This window comes from Trematomus bernacchii, unplaced genomic scaffold (genome assembly GCF_902827165.1).
Source record: "Trematomus bernacchii unplaced genomic scaffold, fTreBer1.1, whole genome shotgun sequence".
Classification (NCBI taxonomy): Eukaryota; Metazoa; Chordata; class Actinopteri; order Perciformes; family Nototheniidae; genus Trematomus; species Trematomus bernacchii.
The window spans coordinates 3,488,527-3,510,452 of record NW_022987739.1 but is presented as its reverse complement, the minus strand read 5'-3'; the positions used below and the strand labels follow the sequence as shown (position 1 = coordinate 3,510,452).

The window sequence follows — 21,926 nt, the reverse complement described above, 5'->3', positions numbered from 1 at the left end:
ACATTGCTGCATCAAGAACAGACATCCCAATAAAACATGTTTATGAGAAAACACATGTCTAAACAACAGCCTTAGATACAAAAAAACCCACAAAGAACCAATAACTCTTGAGCCACTCACTCTTTAAAGGAGCTCTATAAATTCAAGGCATACACCTCAAAACAAACAGACTTTAGTACAAAAGTCCCACTATACACGGTCACAAGCAAAACCGCAATCCGTAAAAAAACAAAACCAATAAGTTATTAGTATTGGTGACTATAATAATGAATGAATAACAATGATTTATTACTGTTATTGTTTGTTCACAAGATGCATCACCATGAAATTGTGGCTAGGCAACTGTAATAAATTAATAACTGATAGGAATAAATGACCACACACACACACACACACACACACACACACACACACACACACACACACACACACACACACACACACACACACACACACACCTAAAGAAGCTTGGCTGGCACAAGCAGCACCGCTATAACCTATTAGAGGGAACTGCATATGTAAGCCTTTAAACTTGTTTTATGTAGACCACCCAAAACCACAGGCGACCTTGCTAAAGGCCATGCACACACTGACACACACAGGTGTTTTCCATTATTCTGGCTGATAGACTTGTTTTTTAAGGTTAAAGAGTTTGGTCAGTTAAAAAACAAAAAAACATTTATGCCACTTACCTCTAGTTGTATCGAGCAAAGCAGACAGTTTTAGTTCGAAGGTAAAATAGCTCATATTAGTGACTCAATAGACAGGAAAACTGAGGCAGGAACTGGAGTCTTTACTTTAGTCGGCTGATAAGAACAACACATACTTGAAATGTCCAAATGTTAGTTGCTGCACAATAGCAAAAGCTCTTACTGTAACCGTGTGCTCCAGATCTCACCTTTCAGAGGTTGCAATACCTTTGGTGTTGAGATAGTCACATTTAAATGGTGGTGCTCACATCATTTAGATATTAAACAGCAATGTGTCCTTCTACAAAAACCAGCCTCTGACAAGCCATGGTCGTATAGAGGCTTTATGACACAATGTAGTACACAACATGTCAAAACAAATAAACTGTCTAGTTAAAGTGATTATTGCTTAGTGAGTTTGAAAGGTCACCACCAATAGATTTTTTTCTCCTCACTTGCACACTACATTTGTTCACTTTTCAGGTATTGTATGAGGAAAATTGAGGCCAAGTTTCTAGCATGTTTTGATGTGGTTGTTCAAATTATTTTATGCTGTTTTCCTGATCTTGTGAAGTCAAGGAATCACGATGATGACATACTTTCTCTTATGGAAAAACACAAGTGTCACATTCAATTCATTCAAATGGCCTTGTTGCGATTCCTCCTACAGCCTCCATCGGAGTTCAACATTAGTGCTATTGTCTGGTACAACTTTCTCCTATAGTGTGTTTCTTTGTATCTGAAAACAATGTATAAGTACAAAGCAGTGGGGCCACAGCAACTGCATGTACTGGAGCAGCAGAGAAGTCATGAATGCATGTTACAACATACCACGTAATGTGTCATGTTTTATATAGAGCTTTTAAGAGAATACAAAAGACAAGTGTAATTTAAAATAAACTTTGTGAATTTATTGTTTTATACTTACTCTTACACATCATACAATCCTAAATCTTAAAAGAAAAACAAAAGAAAAAGATATCTGGTGGTGTTTCTGGGGGTCTGGAGTGCCAAGGGACAAGAACAGCTGAACATTGTAGAGTTCGTTTGATGTCCCTCACGCTCATCTTTAAAAGAGTTTTGCAGTGAAACTGAAATTCAAATCAGACTCATCACAACGGACAGGTTCGTCATTATTATCAATCAAAACCCTCGCACGATGAAGACATTGATTATGAACGGATGTGCTAAAGACGGGATTGAAGACATCAAAACTCTATCGAAACAGAACAGAAGGAAGAAAAATGTATATGTACTGATAATATCTATCTATTATTTAAGCATGGTTGCCATAATTGCTGGTGCCTTCATCACAAACAGACAAAACAATGAGTGATCAAACTGTCCTGAGTCGCAAGTAAGAAAATGGCGTCTTCACCCAAAACAAAGTCAATATCAGGGCCATGTAGTTCAGTAATTGACATTACAGCTGATAATGTGAATGATGGTGGTTTACATTCAAACGGCCCATGTTTATTAAGAAAAAAGAAGGTAGGGGTTTGATATGAGCAGTCAATAGAAAACAAGTGTAAACCATGAAATCCTCACGATTTACACACCTGAACAATCATTCTAAGGAAATGACTTTTACTTTGAACGGACTTTGAATCTGTAAGCATTTTGTTATGTGACATTTGAAATGGTCATAAACCAGGCAGGCAAGCTGGAATATTCTGTATAAGAAACACAGCAGGGAAAATCTAAACATTAGAGCTGCTGCAAACACAAGTCCCCCTGAAAATGACACTTTTTCTCTTATTAACGTCTCAGAATCCCCATTAACTTTATTTTGAATTTCAAGTTTCCACCAGTGGTAATTCAATCACAGTCAGGGGCTTTAGATGACCAACTTAACCTCAGGGTTGGTACACCGAGTCACAAAGCCATGAACACATGTCTGTCACCCACAGTCATACTTTAACAGGAAATGATGATCAAGTTTCCAATAAAAAGAGCCAGAAGTCAACTCAACCAGGTCCAACATGGAATTCTGTGTAAACAAGGTCCTTCACATCCAATACATTCTGCATTGGTGTATTTTGAAAAAAAAAAAATACTCTGGAAATTCCTTGCAACTCTTCTACTGCTCCTTCATAAATATTTAATGATCACGATCGAGCAACATTTACAAGGTAAGCTCTTGCTAATGAAAAGAAGAGACCTCAAATGCCCCTCTGCTTCTCACAAGGGAACTTTCTAGCTTTCAGTATTATCACTACGCTATGAATAGACTTCAGTAACAGGATAAAAGCATGGACTGGGAGACTGTGTTATTCAGCAAGGTTAATAAAGCTTAAGGGGCTTGTTAACAATCTGACTAGTATCGTAGAAAAGAGGCTTCATTGCCTGTGGGAGAAACTCTTGGTAATGATATACTTTGGACATAACATGGGCAGGTTAATAACTTGCAAATAAAAAAGGGAAACAAGATTTGGGGAAAAACAGATGAGTGCCATTTGTGGCACATTTAATTTTTTGGATACTTATGAAAAGCACTTTTATACACATAGTACTATTCATCACCATAGTCCCCCACCTTTATTACCTGGCAAAAATCTACATTAAGGTTATACTATATGAATAGGATCTGTATGGTATTTACATTTGAAAACCAAAACTGTAGAGCCCTGTTAACTTGAACCATAGGGTTCCTACCATGCATTGTGCTACTGATGTGTGGCTTTTTAGACATTTCCGCTTCGTTTCAAACTGCGCAGCAACTCGTACGTCTGACTGCACGCATGCAGGTAAGTCGGATGTTCCTAGGAGAAGCTAGCTGAAGACGGCCTTGTAGTAAGGACTCGTCTGAATCTGAGCACATTGAAAAAGCACAGCACGCATCTCTGTAGCATTGTGACAATCTTTACTTTAGCTGAGCGGAAGGAGTGTCAACGTGCAGAGTCACCGCGACCCGGGTCAGTTTTCATCCAGCATGTGTCAGTGGTCTGCTGGTGGTTAGAGGAACATGGAGCTTTACTCTGACTCCAAAGAACAGAAAAGGGATTTTAGGGAGAACACACTGCCTTAATTAACAGGACGTCTCATCAATCAGGCAATTTCTTTAGATGACCTGCTATACAGATCAACTATAAACTGCAAATGACCCAGATGCTGAATGAAACTGAGGTGTAGCGCATTATATGATGGTCTGCAGTTGACACCCTTTGTTGTGCTTTGTTTCCAAATCCAAAAACTATGGACGTTTTACTGCACAATTATGAACTGTAACGGCTTAACTGGACTCTACTCCGTTATGTCAGAGCTTGTGTATTTTTTATTTAATGGTTATATAATCAAAATGGAAATTACTTAAATATAATTGAAACGGTTAAGTGCAAATCTTAATGATTTGCTGACACATGCGGCCAATCCTCCAGCACAGACCATCCAAACGATAAAAAATAAATAGAATGCAATCACACAATTCAAGCTAACTACAATATATTAATATAGATCTTCTGATGTCATACGCTCATTAAAACAGAAAAAAAGGAGAAATAAAACACAGAATTCAATCACTCGGTTAAGTCAAGGTTCTCCCCTACCCTTGCCCTCCCCTACCTTGCCCCTCCAATAACTGTTCATGCACCCAATATCAGTATGATAAGTAAATATATCAAAGAGAAACGCTTCTGGAAAATGCTGAGTCTTGGGAGTTCAACGTATGGTCGGTGAGAAAGGTAAGAGGAAAAAATCTGCCAATTTGACATGAAGTTGACATCATTTTCAGTCTGGGAGAAAACAATTATATTCCAAAGCCCTGCTTTTTTTGGGTTTAAAAAAACCAAAACACGTCTAATTGACCTGTGTGTCATTATCCAGGCTGGGACACATTCCTAAAAAGTCTCATTTCAACTGCCTTTAGGGATTGTATAAAAATAAACCCACACGATCCCCCAAGTTGAGACACAAAAAGGGGTAAAAATCAAAAAAGCCTTCCCTCCCCACAGCAACACTAATGTCCACCAGGCCCCTACGGCTCTCTCCCTGACTCTCAAGCAAATATGCACACACACTTTCATACAAACACACACACACACAGAAACACTCAGGTTCAGCCGCAGTCACTAGTGGAGAGAGGGAGATGCGAGTAAGGGAAGCATCTGGACAGTGGCTGCACCCCCACCCCGCCCCCCTTAGTCTACCATGAACATATGAAGCCATGATATCAGGTGTTTTCATCCAAGTCGCCATTGTTCAATTCATAAAGTCAGAGACTTTGTTTTTATGCACTCAGTCCTCATAACTTCTGAATTTTCTCAGCCACCACGATGGGGTTCTCCTTGCGTATGCGGGCGGCCGCTGCACTCCGGTAATCGTAGGGACAGTCGTGTTTGTCAGAGTAACGGTGGATGGCACAGAACAGGTTCCCACAGCGACAGTCGAAACCTTCAGGGAAGAGAAGCAACATCGTCAGACAAACCAAACAGCTTTGTTCAAGACATAATATCACATTTAAAGAGTTTGCACACTTGCTGCACTGACTTCAACCGGTTGAAAGGTTCATATCTGTTGCTTAACATCCAACACCAGTCTGAGTATACTGCGAAATACCTTGGACTGTGAAATGCGCCACTAACCTGCAGTATGTTGCTCTCAGTACCAAGTGTTGGGTCGATAGAAACAAACACAACACAAACCGTGGACTGGGAGTTGGATCTTGTTGGTTAATTAGAGGCTTCTTAGATAAAAGAAACATGACTCTTGCCGGTTTCAAAGCTTAGATCAAAGTCAAAGCTCAGATAAGATGTGGAAGATATTTTAAAAACAACTTTTATCTTCTGTGTAGAAAGCTTAGGACCAGTATCAGAGATTAAAAAATGGTCGATTTTGTACAACTGTTCCACACATTGTGAAACCCCAAACTGACTTTTGGACACTTTGCACTAAAACTGACAAGACAAAAAGGTAATTAGATGACCTTAAGGCATCAAGGGTTAATCATTTAACCCATATACAAACAACCAACAACATAGACGTACTCACATCTGCACACATACATGTGTATATATTTAACCATCTTAACTCATATCTGTATATACATGTACATTCAGCTGATCAGCGTTTTACCTTTGTTATTGTGACATTTTTATTTATAATGTTACTTACATGTTTTTATCTTATTGTATGCTTATTATCTGCTCGCATCTGTTCAGTCCTGTGTTTCACTCTTACTCTGCCGCTGTTATAACACCTGCATTTCCCTACCATCTTAAATGCAAAAGGAGCATTATTATCCATTATTAAGAAAAAGGCTTGCGTGTTCAACAAACTCTTCTGAGATATGAACTACGTCAGGTTGAGGTTGTCAGGTAAGTAGAGAACCACTGCCAAGGTTCATGACTCACCATCTCTACTCTACTCAGTATGTATGTGTGTAAAATCTACTTTCTTCTCCTCCTTACCAGTGAGGCCTACTTTCTTCCGGCAAGCAAAGCAGCGGTTCTTTTTCTTGTTCTTATCTGGAGTTTGGTCACTATCAGACAAAGCTTGTGCTGCTTCCCCAACTGGTTCTGGAGAAAAAACGCACAAACAAGCACAAAGGTCACAAAACAATCCGTCCATTACGTGTTCAAATATATACGTCTGCACCAAGATTACTATAGGTTAAACGCCTATAAGTGAAATACTTACAAAAACCCCTCGTACACATTCAAAAGATATAGAATAAAAAGGGTTACCACTACGATTCAGACCCAATTGAAGTTTTCAAGATCTCGTATGACTAACAGTACAATATAACTTTATAAGTATTCTTTATTTCTCTTATGGAGACAATTCCAGCAAGTATCCAATCATCTGATTCCCTCTCCTCCCATTTAGACATTTGGATAGTCAATTTGTGATATTAAGGGACATCCCAAGCCAATCAGTGTGATGCAGAAGTAAACAATAAATAACCCACATTCATGCTACACATTTGAGATACAACATATAATGAGAACTTTTATCTTAAATTCATCATCGAGTTTAATGTTATTCTTTATGAGAATACAATGTCCTTACACTCTTATGGAGGATGACAGGTGCATCCCACGGCCTACGTTTTTATGCAACCAAGTAAGTACAGCTTCCTGTGTGGGCAGGGGACTGATTTGGTAAAAAGACCACTGTGTGATGTTTACCTGAGCTGTTGGAAGATCCCTCCTCTTCACCATCATCAGCCTCCGCTCGATCCGAGTCTACAGCTGCCGAATCCCGGGAGATGCTCATGGCCGTCATCTGTTGAGTTACTGGGCTGGGAGAGCTTGGACTGAAATCACAACAACAACAACAGAATAAATATACATCCAATCCAACACAATTCAAACAATAAAGAAGGTATTTTTAACCACAGAAACAATGTTGCCACTTAAATCTATATACAATTTATATTGTTCTTGCTTTATTGTGCTGCATACATTGTCCCGTCATTTTGTTTGGCGATTGACTTCAGTTTTAATCCGCTTCAGTGCACTCCCTGAAGAGCTATCACAATCAACTTGACAAGACACAAGCTGCTAAAAACAGGCATGCACAAACTGAGACAGCGCATATACACACACAGCACAGAGCACAATTGTCAATGATCACATTATATAGACAGATCAGACACAAATCCCTCCTCTCATGGTTCCAACATTTCATCACACTGGGAACAAATGACTGTTTGGACTTCCCTGTGGAGAGTCTGGGAAGAATAAACCCATTACTGAAACAGCTTCTATGATAACTGGGTTCATTATAATGTGGTTCATCTGTATTTTCCAGGACACACAGAGATGTAGGCATGGGTCTTGGATAATATTACAATACAGTAACTGCTCAAATATCAATTCCTTTAGAAGTCTATCAGATTTTCTTCCTCTAATATGTATAACTGGTCTATTGTCACTGTTTGGTTTCTTTCCAGGAAATGACAGTGGCATCTTTTACAAATCCAGCACAAACAACACAACATATCTACTTTTAGAACAACGTCACAGAACTCCAACATCCTCATCTTAAATCACTTTTTGCACCCGTCACATAAAATATCCAATTATCGATCAATAATTAATTATTGGCGTAACTAAATCAAACTATACGGGACAACATGTTTACAGAAAATGGACGACGTCAGCAACAATGTGCAGCAGTTTGAAGAACTGTCCCTCTGGCAAGTCTTTAAAAACACAGACCAATACTCTTCAGCTCTCTCTTTCAGTGTCAACTTCAAACAAGAGAGCTCTGTATGAATCATTCAGCCTTTGTTCACAACTACAAAAAATGTGTTTTACCTTTAAACCTTTGAAAAATAACAAAAGACTTGGTTCAAATGGCAAAACCAACAACAGAAAGAAGGCGCTGGTCAGTACTACCCAATGACTAACCATCCATAACAACAATTCAAATAAAAAAGGTAAGGTGTACCAAGATTGCTTACTGATAAGGATTATGTGTGTAATTGCACGGATAGAGAACATTTAGTTTGTTTACTAAAAACACACACAATATGGTTAGCATATTACTTCTCAAAGCGTCTGAAAAGAGTTGTTTGGATAAAGAGCTTTTACCAGAAAGCGCAGAGTCATCGAGTTAAGTTCAAAATGTTTTTTCCAGAGCAAGCCGCTAACGGAAGTTACTAATGAGAACACAGTGTGCTACAGATTGTGATAAACTGATGTACTAATTATTTACTCGATTAAACAGATATTTTCACAACATAATCAAATGTGAAATAGAGTGACGAACACCATCTACAAGTTTTCCAATTATTCTCATTGAACTTGTCTGATCAGCTTATTAAAAACAAGAAGTCTTCACAGTGAACACAGGATATTTTGTTCCTAATTTCAATTGATGAATACAAGTTTAAATGACCCTCCACTTTTTCATCTGTCCATCAACATACCTGGTTGTTTGTTCCTCAGGTGGGGTTCCTGCCACCTCTGTACTGGGCTCTGATGTTGAACTCTCCACAGTCACACCAGCTGACCCCGGTGATCCTGCCGGTGATGTAGCAGCTGTGGAGGACAGAACAACACAATAGTATCAACAACACAGAACCTTTTGTTTATGGCCTTTCAGTGAGTCTCTTGGTATCCTTATATAAGCCATTCATCTTTTGTGTTTGTCTCATATGACCAGAGTTGTTTTGATTTAGTTTGAGACAACACATGGAGTCACTCTCTTGCTTTCTGTGGCTCATTATTAATCAACAGTGTCAGCACTGATGTGTGGGTGTAGGTGTTAGTATGAGTGCGTATTGTGAATGTTTTATTTATTATCATGACTTGCTCTTATCTGTATTCAGTGATGTCATCTATTGTAAATATGTACAATGGTATAACAATGTCGTGGTATTTTCATTATTGCTTTTAGGATGTCTATCACCATCTGGCAAAGGGACTATCGGTGAAAACTGTTTTTAATATGTTGATTAATGTACACTGTCCCTTATTTTAAATAAATCAATTCAATTCAATTTCTGAGGCCACAGTGTTGGCAGAAAATGCTACCTCTGTTCTCCAACCCCTTTTAGCATGACTGTACAGTTTTTGGGTGACCCCGTTCCATCTTTTTACCTTTCTCTCCCGGGGGGCTGGACCTCCCCCCTCCCTGTTGTCTCTGCAGGTTTTCCTTGTAGCAGACCGAACACATGCCGTTGTTTCGGGGGTTACCATAGAAACCACATCCCATAGTGCAAAGCATTGGCACCTGCGTCTGATTGGTCTTCTGAGCCATGCTCTGACAGAGGGGGCAAGGGGGGATGGGAGAGGAAATTCCTGAAAATGAGCAGAAGTGAGTCCAAATGATTAGCACGGTTATTCATATTTGAAGTTTAAGAAGGTATGGAGACTGGTTTTGGAGCATGACAGTTGAGTTTGAGAAAATAAAATGTATTAGTTACAGACCTATGGGTAAAACCTACTAATTGTAGCTGTTAAACAGGGTCATACCTTCATCAAACTATATTCAGTCCATGAACAGAGTTAAGTCACTAAAGCAGAACTGTAAATTAAATATATTACTTAAGTGACCTGTGGGGTAATGACTTTATTAATGTAGCTGTAATTAAGGTTTTTTAACAGAATCATACCTACAAACTAAATTCATTCAACACCATAAACATATTTAAAAAGTCAATTTTAGCCATTCAAGCAGAACTGTAAATTGTCATTCTGAACAATTCATTTTGACCAAATTGTGTTTCTACATTTTTGTAAAAGGCCAAATACCAAAATACGATAACAACAAAATACTATACAAAGTATCACTTATTAATGACATGCTCCTCCAGGAAAATGTGGACAATGGTCTGGGAGTTTTGAAGTATTCAAATACAGGTTTGTCATAAAAGCTACATGGGGAGCTGTGCACTTAATTAAACATAAAAAACACAAAGAAAGGGTCTCAGTTTCACTGAACAAAACAAGCTACAGGCGAAAACAGCTAACTTAGCTAGTTTATGCTTTCTTCCACCGCACAGCAAGATGTTTTGTTCAGGATAAAGTTAACAAGCAGAAACTAAAGACAGGTCCACATAAAACCCTCCAGGAAAACTTAAACAAAGCCTGCCATTAAAGCGATTACCTGTCAAACTTGTCAAACGATACGTTGGTTACAGTCTAGCTCAACAACTTACAGCTGAGTGTATGAGTTTGTCCGCAGCAGAAAACAATCGGCGTCCTATGCTTGCATAGCTCAAAGCAAACACTGTATTACATTAGCAAACAGCCTCGCTGGACGTTTTGTCTGTCTGACACTAGAAACCAACACAAAGAGAATAACAAAACACCCGTGGTAGCCTTAAATCATGGCTAAGGTCAAGAAAATAAAAAGAACAGCGTCCATAGCGACAGACTGTTTACACGTATTATGTTTTAAATCGAATAAACGCTAGTGTTAGCAGCAGGCTAGCGTTAGCTCCACGGCTAGCATAATCAGCTAGCCCCAAAAACAGAGCGCTCGCCGACAGTGGGAGAGCCGGTTACAGACACCGGGAGTCTCCCATAATTGTCTAAGATGAAGACGGTACCTTAAATTCAAGTTACCGGCGGCTGTCGACGACCTCGGGCTTCAGATTTGTACAAGTTTCGTCCACAGTAGAGCGCGCGGCCTCCTACCCTGCGCTAGCTCGCGACATTCGAAACAACGACCATGACGTCATCCTCAGCATCGATTCAGCCTTCAGTCAGTGAGGCCAGCACAGCAAAGTCCACCAACACCCCAACAAAATAACATCTAAAAAAACTCAGGAATAACAACTTTATTAATGTATTCAAACATGGCAACAACACTGTACTTTTGACTCATTAGCTCAATCCAAAGTTCAGAGACAAGATACTGAAATAAAATATGCACATCTAAAAACAAATGATAAACCTATGAACTATACATCTTATTACTTATTATTATAACACATGGTTTTTGCAGAGTCAAGCTGTTGTACTTGCTGAGAAAACAAAATACTAGAGCTAGTTATGAGCTATTATGAACTGATTTACTCATTATTCCATAGCTTACACAAGCACTATGTACAATTGTTTTCATTTAATTGTCTGGTCAGCCTCTTAAAATCAAGAAGTGTCGAAAGTTTACACAGGATATTGGGTTTATAATTAAATAACTAAAACATTAAATTAAATGAAGTCATCCTCAGCATCGATTCAACCTTCAGTCAGTGTGGCAAGCAAAGTCCACCACCCCAACAAAAAACAACAACTCAAAATCTCAGGAATAACACCTTTATTAATGTATTCAGCCATGACACTAATACTGTACGTTTTTAAAAAGTTGTCTGCAAAATGTCAGCTCATTGACAGCTCATTAGCTGAATCTATGAAAGTTCAGACACAAAATACTGAAATAAAAACTGCAAATCCTTAAACAAATGAAAACACTATGAACACTACATCTTGTTAAAGCTTTATTATTGTGTTGGTTCTTTTGTCAGAAAGTGAATTTAGAACATTGAAATGGTATCTGTGTTGAAAGACAATTTTCATTTGGATTATTCTTAAGGAATTGCTTTGACTTATTTTAAGGCACTATTAAAAGTCTTTCAAACAGCAGTATGAGAGGATACATACATTGATATGTAAAAACACTATAATCTTATAGGAAACATAATGCACAAACAAGTTAATTTTCAAAGGCCACAGGTCAGTGCTTTTGGTTATGATTACATTCCATTAACTTTGATATCACACATTTAGTTTCACATATAGTTTAGATACAATAATTAGTGCATAATGAAGAAAACCTTGATGAATGAAAGGCCTTTTTTCATTAAAACAAGCATATTTATGTTTAGATAGTGCATCTACAGTACACAGACGTCTGTCATCACCTTGAATAACTCATGAACACAACAAAGTCTTGAAGTCTAGTCGTGTGGTTTGCTCGGCTCCATTGCCGCAGCTCCCTCTGCCCTCTCAGTGATCTGCGGAGCAAAAGGTCCCACCAACCAGTTGAGTGGTGTGTTGTTCAGCAGATACTCCATGACACCATCCAGGGACTGTTTAACCTGGGAACAAGGACATACTAGTATCACTTTCAACAATATTACTAAACGATAATCTGATCACAAACTCTACCTAAAAAGTAAGCTTAGCTTGTTGGTAGCAGGAAATACTGAGGTTTAATGTGTACACTACTAAATACAATATACTGTAAGCTTGACTGTCCTATTTTCAGTAATGCATATTAATCAGCGGACACCCCTGAGATTGGATGTTTGGTTATGTAAAGTATGCAGCAGTTTTCTGTTTAATTCTTGTTCAATAAGACTGTGGGTATTATTCCAGCACCAATTTAAAAGGTAATGGAAAGACCAACTGCGTGAAGTAATGGCAATGAAAAAAGGCAATAAAACTTCAAGCAAAAAACTATATTTAGCTTAGCTGATGAAGCAAAACTAAACACTGCGGTAAAGACAATGTGGAGCAATTAGTACTTGGTTCAGGTTGTGACGGCTCTGCTCCAGGAGGAGGGGTGTGATGGTGCTGGTGTTCCCCAGAGAGGCGTGCAGTTCTTCAGCAGATCGCCGTGCGCTGGTCAGCTGGTCCTGGACCGCACCTGGCAGACCCTGAGCACTCGACACCACGCTGGAGCACGCTGACTTCAGCTGGTCGCTCAGACCCTGCACCATGGAGAGGACCCGCCATTCCAGCTGCTGTGAACGGAAAGGTAACAAAAATGTTTGATCGCAATAACGATAATTAGATTTTTGATTTATTTTATTTTATGGGAAGTCAACCGGAGTTTATTGTAAATGTTTTACTTTAAGTTGAACTAAACAGCATCTCTGTGAGTGCTTTTAGTGTGTCAGACACCCTCACCTAACCTCAGGCGGATTCAGAAAAATGAAAGCCCAGGATTTGCCACTAGAAGCCTTCCTTAGGCCAGGGTAGTTTCCCCATCTTATCCCAATTCAGCTGACACAATGTAATATATTCAGGCTCCATCCTACCTTAAAGAGCTCATAGTACCCCCACCCACTAGGGTATTGCGTTCCTAGAATGCAGGGTTATTAGTGGTCCCTAGAGTCTTCATAAGTACAATGAGAGCCAGAGCCTTCAGCTATCAAGCTCCTATTCTGTGGAACCAGCTCTCTGTTTGTTGTTGAACATCCTCTCGTCATTTAAGAGTGGGGTTAAGACTTTGCTTTTTAATAAAGCTTAAAGTTATGGCTGGCTCAGGCTTGCCTTCAACATAATCTTGGGTCTTACATTTAATTTGATTGTACTTCATTTTAAATGTATTTATTTAATTTGTATTTTACATTCACATTACAATGTTGTCAATTGGATAGTCTATGTTGTAATTTTTATTATGTATTTATATTTTAATGTGAATCTGTACAATACAACATCAGCCTCTAAAATAAAAGTCGGACTCAGTGCTAATTCCAAGACTCTTGCTCTGTTCTTATCACTGTTATGCTATAAGCTTTCTTTCATTTGTTAGTGCTACTCCAAGTCACTTTGGACTATACATGCTTCATATGTGCGGCATACACACTCTAAATGCAATCAAATGCAAACATAATCCTGTTAGAAACCATTAAGACAACTCCCAAAGCTTTAGCCCTGACCTCAGCATCATCTCTGGTCCCATCTAGCTCGGACTCGGCCTGTCCAGCTCCAGCCTGCTTCTGCTTCCACTCGGTCCACCGCTGCAGCAGCTGCTCGGAGGCTCCTCCTATCTGGTTACTGGCGGTACCCAGACCTGTGCGAGCAGTCTCTAGCAGGTCCAGAGTACTGGTAATCTGAGCCACTGTAGAATAGGTGGCATCCCTGGCATGTCGTGCCCGGCCCAGGGAGTGCTGCAGGGCTCGCTCCTGGACTTTGGCTGAGAGTTTCCCCAAGCGGACAAAGTAGCTGGGGGGGGTGGTTGACGCGGTCACCTCACTGCCGGCAGGTTCAGCCACAGCAGCTGAAAAGGAAAGTATAAATCTCATATTCTCAAATGTGCCAATAAATGTTTAATATATAAATTAAGCATTACATATGTAGATGGGAGCACAAAGGTCTAATTATAGTTCTATATGTTTTTACATGGCTTTGTTGAATACTCCATTCTGATTGTTCAACTACAGCATTTTACGGTCTATTATTCCTTTATAGCAGACTGCTGCTATGAATAACAGACCAACGCTATGGATGGAGTACTAATATCTGAAAACAGGGCAGCAATACTATCCTTTTTATTGAAAATAACTAATATCATGTCTCAAACTATTAATTTATTAAATAAGTAGCCCTGTAATAAGTGGGATAACTCTATCCTTTGTCCTATAGATTTAACTGCCAAATGAAGAAGTACACTAAAGAAACTCACATGTACATTCTGTATAGGCGGTGGTGGTGATGGTTTGAGTGATGGATGGAGCAGTGCTTATTGGTGTATCTGTTACAAGTTGGACTACTTGACTCTGTAAGACTTAAAACCCATCTGCTCAGGAGGACAAAAATACTTGAAAGCCACCTCAGCTCCCCCAACCATCAGTCCGTGGAAGCTAAGGGAAATGCAAAGTCTGCCGGTGCCTCTATTTAAAGCCACAGTGACCACTGAACAAATCCAAAATCCCCTGAGTGCTGCCATCATAGGTACTTAGCTGCTCCCGCTGATAACAGTAGCAATTGCATAATTTGTATATCCATAATCAGAGAAGAGGAGGGCCTCTTGAGTATTCCTGCAATATTGGAGTATGGCAGGTTGTCATGATAACATGACATCACCGTAGCAGGTGTCAAAGCAGTGAGTGTTGGAAATTGAGGGTGCTTTATGGGCCAAGTTAACAGAGGGGAATTTCACTGGAATTCCTGCTTCCCTCTCTATGAATAGCCCAAACCATTCATGTGTTCAAATCAAACTACGGTGGTATAATTTAACACTTTAATCACGACCACCCACATCCTGCCACATCACCATGTCTTGCCTTTACAGTGATGATTCATTTGGACAGTCTCATCTCAAATTGCTGTTTGATCTATAGCTCAGTGAAGCAAGGACACAGAGTTGGCTACTGACTCTCACAGTAAATGACAAATATTGCAAATGCCATCGTTCATGCATACTAATTATGGAATAAATTAAGCTAAAGTACACGGCAGTAATGCCTGACATAAAGCTCATCGTTCTTTAACTTGACATATCTAAATGTTTCTCTAGTAGAGACATTTAGATATGTAGATCTCATATGCCAATGTGTAACTATATACCATTTTTTTGACTATTTATTCTTTGTTTGCAAGTGAAAATGTATGTATGTAGTGGCAGGGGAAAGAAGGAATGTAATCACTTTTGTTTTCATGAAATACATTAAAAGGCTAATTGTTGGATCCAAATGTTAATAAAAGCCCGGACCCTACAATTATTTAAATATACTTGATTGACAGAAAGACAACTAAATCAATTTAAAAACTGTGATTTGTTAACATTAAAGTTTGTTTCCATCAAAGCATTATTGATGAAGCCCTGGAATGCATATCTTTATAGAAATGAAATCCTTACCGACTGTGTCTTGAAGCACTAAACCTTTTTTTGTTGTTTATTTACAATCGTCTGTGATAAAGAAAACTTGACAATTGTTGTCTATCTCAAAATCTATCTCCTCTGGCCGGAAGAGAACTCTCTGCTCCATAGCTTCTCTTAATAACTGGACTTAAACTCCAACTGTACATTTTACATTTATATTCAATTTAATATTGAATAATCAATTTCTTGCACAATAATATCTTGCATTATATTTGTTACTGTAAAGTTGAATTTCAACATGTATATTTTCCACATCCACGTATATATATATATATATATATATATTTATTTTAACTTTTTAATGCTATTTTATCTCTATTTCCGAAATATTTTGGACTGTTTATTTCTTGTCTTAATTTGTCTTATGTACATTGCCTTGTGTTTTATGCTGCTGCAACGCAAACATTTCCCAAATTGGGATCAATAAAGAACCTATCTATCCATCTATCTATCCATCTATCTATCTATCTATCTATCTATCTATCTATCCATCCATCTATCTATGATTAATTCATTCCAACTCTAGCCTGGTTTCAGCTTCATTTGATCCAACAATCAAAACACACCTGTCTATACCTCAACATTAACCATATGTGTTTAACACCTCCCCTGGTTATGCACTTATTACTGTATGCGTTCCACATTCAGAAGAGCTACTGACCCAGCTCGGTCTCAGCGAGGGGGAGGTTCTGCTCGACCCAGTCCTCAGAGCGGCTCAGTGCCAGGCCCATCCCAGAGCTGACCATCTGGCCCATCCTGGTGCCCATGGCGGTCATGAGCCCTCCGCTGATGGCTGCCCAGGTCATCTCCACCCCGCCCATCGCAACCCCCAGCACGGCGTCTTTGGCCCCCGCCACCGACTGGTACACCAGACCTACTGTGTCCGACACCACCTGAGGAAGGAAGAGCCGATGATGAGTCATGCTTGGAGAGAAATGGTGGTTCTGTTGTGTTTTATTCTAATAGCTCTTATATGAAATTCAGGGAGTGTTTTATTCCATTTTTACCATGGCTACTGTATTTCAAGGAAAATAGTCAGTGGCTTAACCCATGGCTTTGTTATTTGTTAATAAAGTGTAACAGTATTTGTGCACCTATTGTGAAGTGTCAAATGTGTTGCTATGGTTACCTGAAGTGTTATTCAACATGTGAACTTATCACACATGTTATAAAATGGGCTGTTATTCTGTGAAACGACTTATTATGATAGAGGTTAAGGTTATAATTAATGAATCCAAATGCAGAATGTAGATATAGGTTTGTTGACTGCATTATTTATTTTCTGCCTGACCTTGTCTGCTGGCTGGTGAAGAATAGGCAGCTTCTCCTCCATCTTATCCAGTCCTTTCAGGGCATACTCGTTCACCGTGGCAACTGGAATAACAGAAATGTACTAAATGTTTTCAACTAGAAACAAATCCTTGGCTAACCCGATCAGTCGGAAGCAATACCCAGAAACAGAAACAGGAAATATGTATCACGGGGGAAATTAGGTTTTGTAAAAGTTGCTGCATTTTAGAATGGTATAAAAGAAATAAGAAACAAATAGAATAAAAACATTCATATAAGAAAAAATCAGTTAAAGTATGGATGTGCAGTAAAATAAATAAATAAAATAAAGATATTTATATAGACTTAAAAAGGTTAAAGTAAGAATGTTAAATAAAAAGATACAAAACATGTATAAAAACCAAAGAAGTTGAAATAAAAAATGTGTACATTGTACTGCAATATACACCATGAAGAGTACAATATATAAAGTGGTGTATTAGTATGAATGAGATATAAATGCTGAATTGCAAAGTTGTGGAAATTAAAATAACAACACTGATAAACAATCCTACATTTCTTTTCATAGTAGAAAACTCTTCTTTTAAAAAAAATTCAGATTATGATTATTTTTTAGCCCAATTGGACCTGACATTGGTTTCACACCTTTAATGTGCAACAGGTTTGCAATCCTCTTTCATAGTACGCCAACATTGCGACTATGTTACATCATATTTAGCAGAGAGACAAGAACTCACTCTGTGGTTCTATAATGTCCAGGAGGGGCTTGGAGCCTGTGGTGGCCACGGCCCCCAGGGTCCGGACCCCGCTCTCCGCTGCATCCATCACTCCCTTCAGCAAGGGCACGCTGTCTTTGGTGCTACTGTAGGCGCTGGACACCGCCCCGCACGCCGAGCTGACCAGAGGCAAATGGCTCACTCGGGAAACAATATTCTAGGTAAAAAAGAAACATTATTGAAGAGACATACAAAAAAAGTTAAATACAACCCCGTCTGCGTAAAGTTAAGATCTTTCAGGACAGTGTTCAAGTATTCTGTTGTGAATAATGATTGATTCCCCACAGTGGCTTATCGAGCGTCAAATGAGTTCATAATATGCCTGGGTTTTATAATATGTGTCATTTCGGGTCACAGCGCTCCTCACCTGCTGGTCTCCATTATCGGGTTCTGCTGCTGCAGCTCCACTCTCATTAGTCTTCCCGCTGTCTGCCATTGTGAAGGCTGGATTCAATCTCTGACATAAAATATAAAGAGTCACACACAGAGATTCACCTCACACTGCCCGGTATGCATGATAAAATACATCTCTGATATTTCTCTGTGTAAGAGGCTGATACACTTTATTGAGAAGAATCGGTAATACTTTTGGAAATGGAATGGGTGTCCTGTCAGACGGTTTAAGGATAAATGGGCTGAAAGGCAACTCAAGCATGTTCAATTCATTTGTCAACACTATGATGCAATGAGGATGAAACTGCACCAAAAAAAGAATATGCTGCAGCCGAGCAAAGTCATTAACACTTCAAACTCTACACTGTCAAAGTTTTAAGTCAAAATATGGATTACGATATATTTTGATTTTTTTCGTATTGTTTATTTCCATACTTTGTGCTTGCTTTTCTTTTAAATAATATCATCTCGAAATAATTTAATGAAAGTGTTAAGATCTGAAGCTGATAAAACCTTTGAATTTGCTCATGAAAAGAGGGATACATGAGGCCAATGATTGGTATATCAAAGTGTAGGTCATGTATGGGATAGTTATACATGTAAACACACACATATATTTTTTAATATCTACATCTAGTGACATCATCACTGAGGTTTATGACTCGCTGTTCCACGAGTATCTTTGCATCATAGTCACAAAATATATTCCTTCCTTCAATTTTTCTTAAAACCTCAGCTTTTTAGTATGTGTACATACTAAGAAACACTATTGGTTTCTCTGGGTGATGATTGAAACAAGATGAAAGGAGTATAGACAGAAATGTTGGGGCTGATACAGGTATTTGTCACATTTATGGCTTAGAGTCAAGAGAAAACTCATGAATAACTATGAACCAGCAGGGAACTAATGCTGGAGATTGATTGTTCACAGGCTCACTTGAAGGCAGACAAAATGGATCTCAATATCATTTACATCAAGGGAATGTTTTAAGGGAAATATTGAATGTTTTACAGTAAAATATCGCTTTAAATAAAAAACCAAGCCATTACTCAAGTGAAAAATTGCTTTAAGTGAAAACTACCGTATTACATTAATACAATGAGTTATTGCCTTGAATGAAAACGATATCTTTCACTTGATTGGGTCACAGAAAAGGGTAAAAAATCAATTGCACATTCAGTATCTTTTCTTCTTGATGTAAGAAGGAGAAATTAATAGCATAATCTCAGTTTCGCGCAGGACAGGTGAAGTGAGCGAATGTCTCCAGGCTACACTGTGTGCAACGCAAGATTTCAATGTACAATATTTATATTATAGTTTAATCTGCCAAATGAGTCCAGAACACAAACAAAGTGTTTATCTCATGTTATAAGTAAAACAGTAAGTCAATGTATTGATTCATTTAAGCGTATAATCATTGTTTCCCTTCCTTGCAACTATTTCCATGATCAATTATTTTTTGGTTCCTGCTTCTCCACCATGAGGATTTTCAGCTTTTTTTAAAATCTGATAATACTGTTTACTGGATACATTTTGTACTGCTGCCAGAAAAAAAGCAACTTTAAGACATCACCTTGGGTTCTGAGAACTTAATGACAGTAAAAACAAATTGATTTCTCATAATATTCGGACATGTTATATACCAAACCTTATCAGGAAAACTGCAGATGAATCAACAACAATAACATGACAAAGCGATGCAAATGAGAAAAACTAAGAGGCATGAAAGCTGGTGCTGCCAACATGTGGACGGCATCTGTTTGAAATCTACCAGATGGCATGCAGGGAGACATAAGTGGAGTCCACCTGTAGTTTCTGAAACACTAATTGTTTACAATGGTTACCCTGATGTTAAGGGCAGAGGAATCAATCAAAGAAGGACATGACCTCTGTGATCGTACTGCTGGGAAAAAAGGCAGCAAAGACGTGAGGAGTGCAGCCGACCAGCTGTACAGGAAGTTAAATCTCAAGTCTACACGTCCACATGACGGACCAGACTCCACTCATATCCATAAAACTACACAGAAGACAAGCAGCTCCAACCATGGGTGACCTTTATATGTCAGGCTGATAAAATCTCTCCAGAATCTGTGTTTGCAAATTGCATTTTGTTGCAACAGCTTGGTTGAGCAACATGTTTTTTTTCTCAAACGCAGTTGGAGACATCTTCACTGATTTTATTACAAAGCAAAGTCTGTCACTTTGTTCCCTGCTATCAAGTGTGAGATGAACCCGAGATAATTTTTAGAGACATGGTACATATTGTGAGGACGGCAATTATGTAATAAAAACTAGAGTTACTTTAGACTTTCGGAAATAATCATTGTCTGCCTGACAAGTGATTGCAGCAAGGCTTTCATAAACAAGCCTTTTCCTATTGCGTTAGGACTGTTTGTAACATCCTCACACTGTTGAGACACATCATATCCTTTCAGAGAAGGGAAGGCTGCTGCAATCCCTTTGGACATGACCGATTATTATGTGACCTTTGATATTAATGGACAAGCTGGTATATCTCCAGGAAATGTTGAGGCACTTGCCATACTGGAGAGAGCTGAAAAACAAAGAGGGATCAGTAAAAGTCAGTGGGTTAAAGAGGAAATCAGCCGTCCTTGATCCAATGGACTACAGCTGTCGTTGATCTGACAGACTGAGAAAAAATTTAGAGGAAAGAGCTAGTTTCTCAAAAATGTAATATTGATTTTAGAATTTTCACGAGTATCATAAGATTATTATATTTCCCAAAAAATTGCTGGAATTGTGTCGACCCAGATCATCAGTCAAATAAATATAAATCATTTAGTCAGCACCCAGCCACAAGGTTAAGACCTTCCAAGAGGTCATAACATCAAAACAGGTTCAAGAAGCGAGATACAAGTATTTATTATTCTTGTGAAATATTGGAAAATCTTATATCTTCAGCTCCAAAGAAAACCATCAAATAAGTCATATTGAGTGCATATATCTTGTGTATGAGAAGATCATATCCAAACACTTAAAATGTCTCAAGTGGTCACTGTCTTAGCAAGCACAACATTATTTTGAAGACATACACCTTAAAGGCAATGCTCTGTTTTGGCATTAAATGGCAAATGTTAATTTCTCGAAGAAACATAAAGGCAGCGTGACACAACTGTTTAAATCCTGCTGATTTCCAACTCCTTCTGGCTGCCTTTGAACACAACACCGTTTCGTCCTAATGCTACAAATCAGCTGTCATTTCTCCAGTTAATTGTTGATGAACTTTACCCCAGATGTGAAACTATGACTTGTTACAGCAAACAACAACCATATTGTGATCGGTTTATCCTTATTTATCACAATTTCTGGTCAAATGCAACCCTCTTCGACGCGGAGCAAAGTAAGTATGGAGGTAGTTTCCCTAAATGTGAAAGTGAGGTTAAGTTACGAGTTAGCTTAGCATACGTGTTTATGAAGTTGATTAAAAAAGAAAACAGAGCTGTTAAAACTGACCTCACTGGCAGCTTGTTGCTCCTCTGTCCTGGTTTGACCTGCAGGATAATGTTGGTCAATGCTCTGGTGGTCCAGCCCACAACCAGGCCCTGTTCCTCCTTCTGTTCTCCGGAATGCAGTGCAGGAAGGCGGAGAGAGGGATTGTCTTAAAACACTTTAAACCAATTAAATCACAGCACGGAAGTTACACACACAGCTGTCACATCTGGTAGAATAGATGTGAATACACTGACATACAAAGTTAAATTCATGCACAATTAACAAGCCAGACGTTGTAACTTTAATGTCTTTACTTTC

General features: G+C 38.7%; 2 protein-coding genes across 4 annotated transcripts; both read right to left on the bottom strand.

The window, feature by feature from the left end:
* Positions 1 to 1,575: 1,575 nt before the first annotated feature.
* Positions 1,576 to 10,839, bottom strand: zgc:77486 (uncharacterized protein LOC405808 homolog). Of its 2 annotated transcripts, none has more exons than XM_034146665.1 (6): positions 10,706 to 10,839; positions 9,236 to 9,436; positions 8,563 to 8,674; positions 6,815 to 6,942; positions 6,095 to 6,202; positions 1,576 to 5,078 (listed from the first exon to the last, which is right to left on the bottom strand). In XM_034146665.1, the coding sequence occupies exons 2-6, from the start codon at positions 9,393 to 9,395 to the stop codon at positions 4,930 to 4,932; spliced, it is 657 nt and encodes a 218-aa protein (XP_034002556.1). In that variant the 5' UTR covers positions 9,396 to 9,436; positions 10,706 to 10,839; the 3' UTR covers positions 1,576 to 4,929. The 2 variants fall into 2 exon arrangements, with proteins under 2 accessions (XP_034002556.1, XP_034002555.1); XM_034146664.1 differs by having other exon boundaries at positions 10,690 to 10,835.
* Positions 10,840 to 11,384: 545 nt separating this feature from the next.
* On the bottom strand, positions 11,385 to 21,745 carry plin3 (perilipin 3). 2 transcript variants are annotated; one of them, XM_034146662.1, is made up of 9 exons: positions 21,630 to 21,742; positions 20,563 to 20,709; positions 18,129 to 18,218; positions 17,723 to 17,918; positions 16,987 to 17,069; positions 16,357 to 16,588; positions 13,750 to 14,090; positions 12,610 to 12,828; positions 11,385 to 12,180 (listed from the first exon to the last, which is right to left on the bottom strand). In XM_034146662.1, the coding sequence occupies exons 2-9, from the start codon at positions 20,578 to 20,580 to the stop codon at positions 12,040 to 12,042; spliced, it is 1,320 nt and encodes a 439-aa protein (XP_034002553.1). In that variant the 5' UTR covers positions 20,581 to 20,709; positions 21,630 to 21,742; the 3' UTR covers positions 11,385 to 12,039. The 2 variants fall into 2 exon arrangements, with proteins under 2 accessions (XP_034002553.1, XP_034002554.1); XM_034146663.1 differs by lacking the exon at positions 20,563 to 20,709 and having other exon boundaries at positions 21,630 to 21,745.
* Between the last annotated feature and the right edge of the window lie 181 nt (positions 21,746 to 21,926).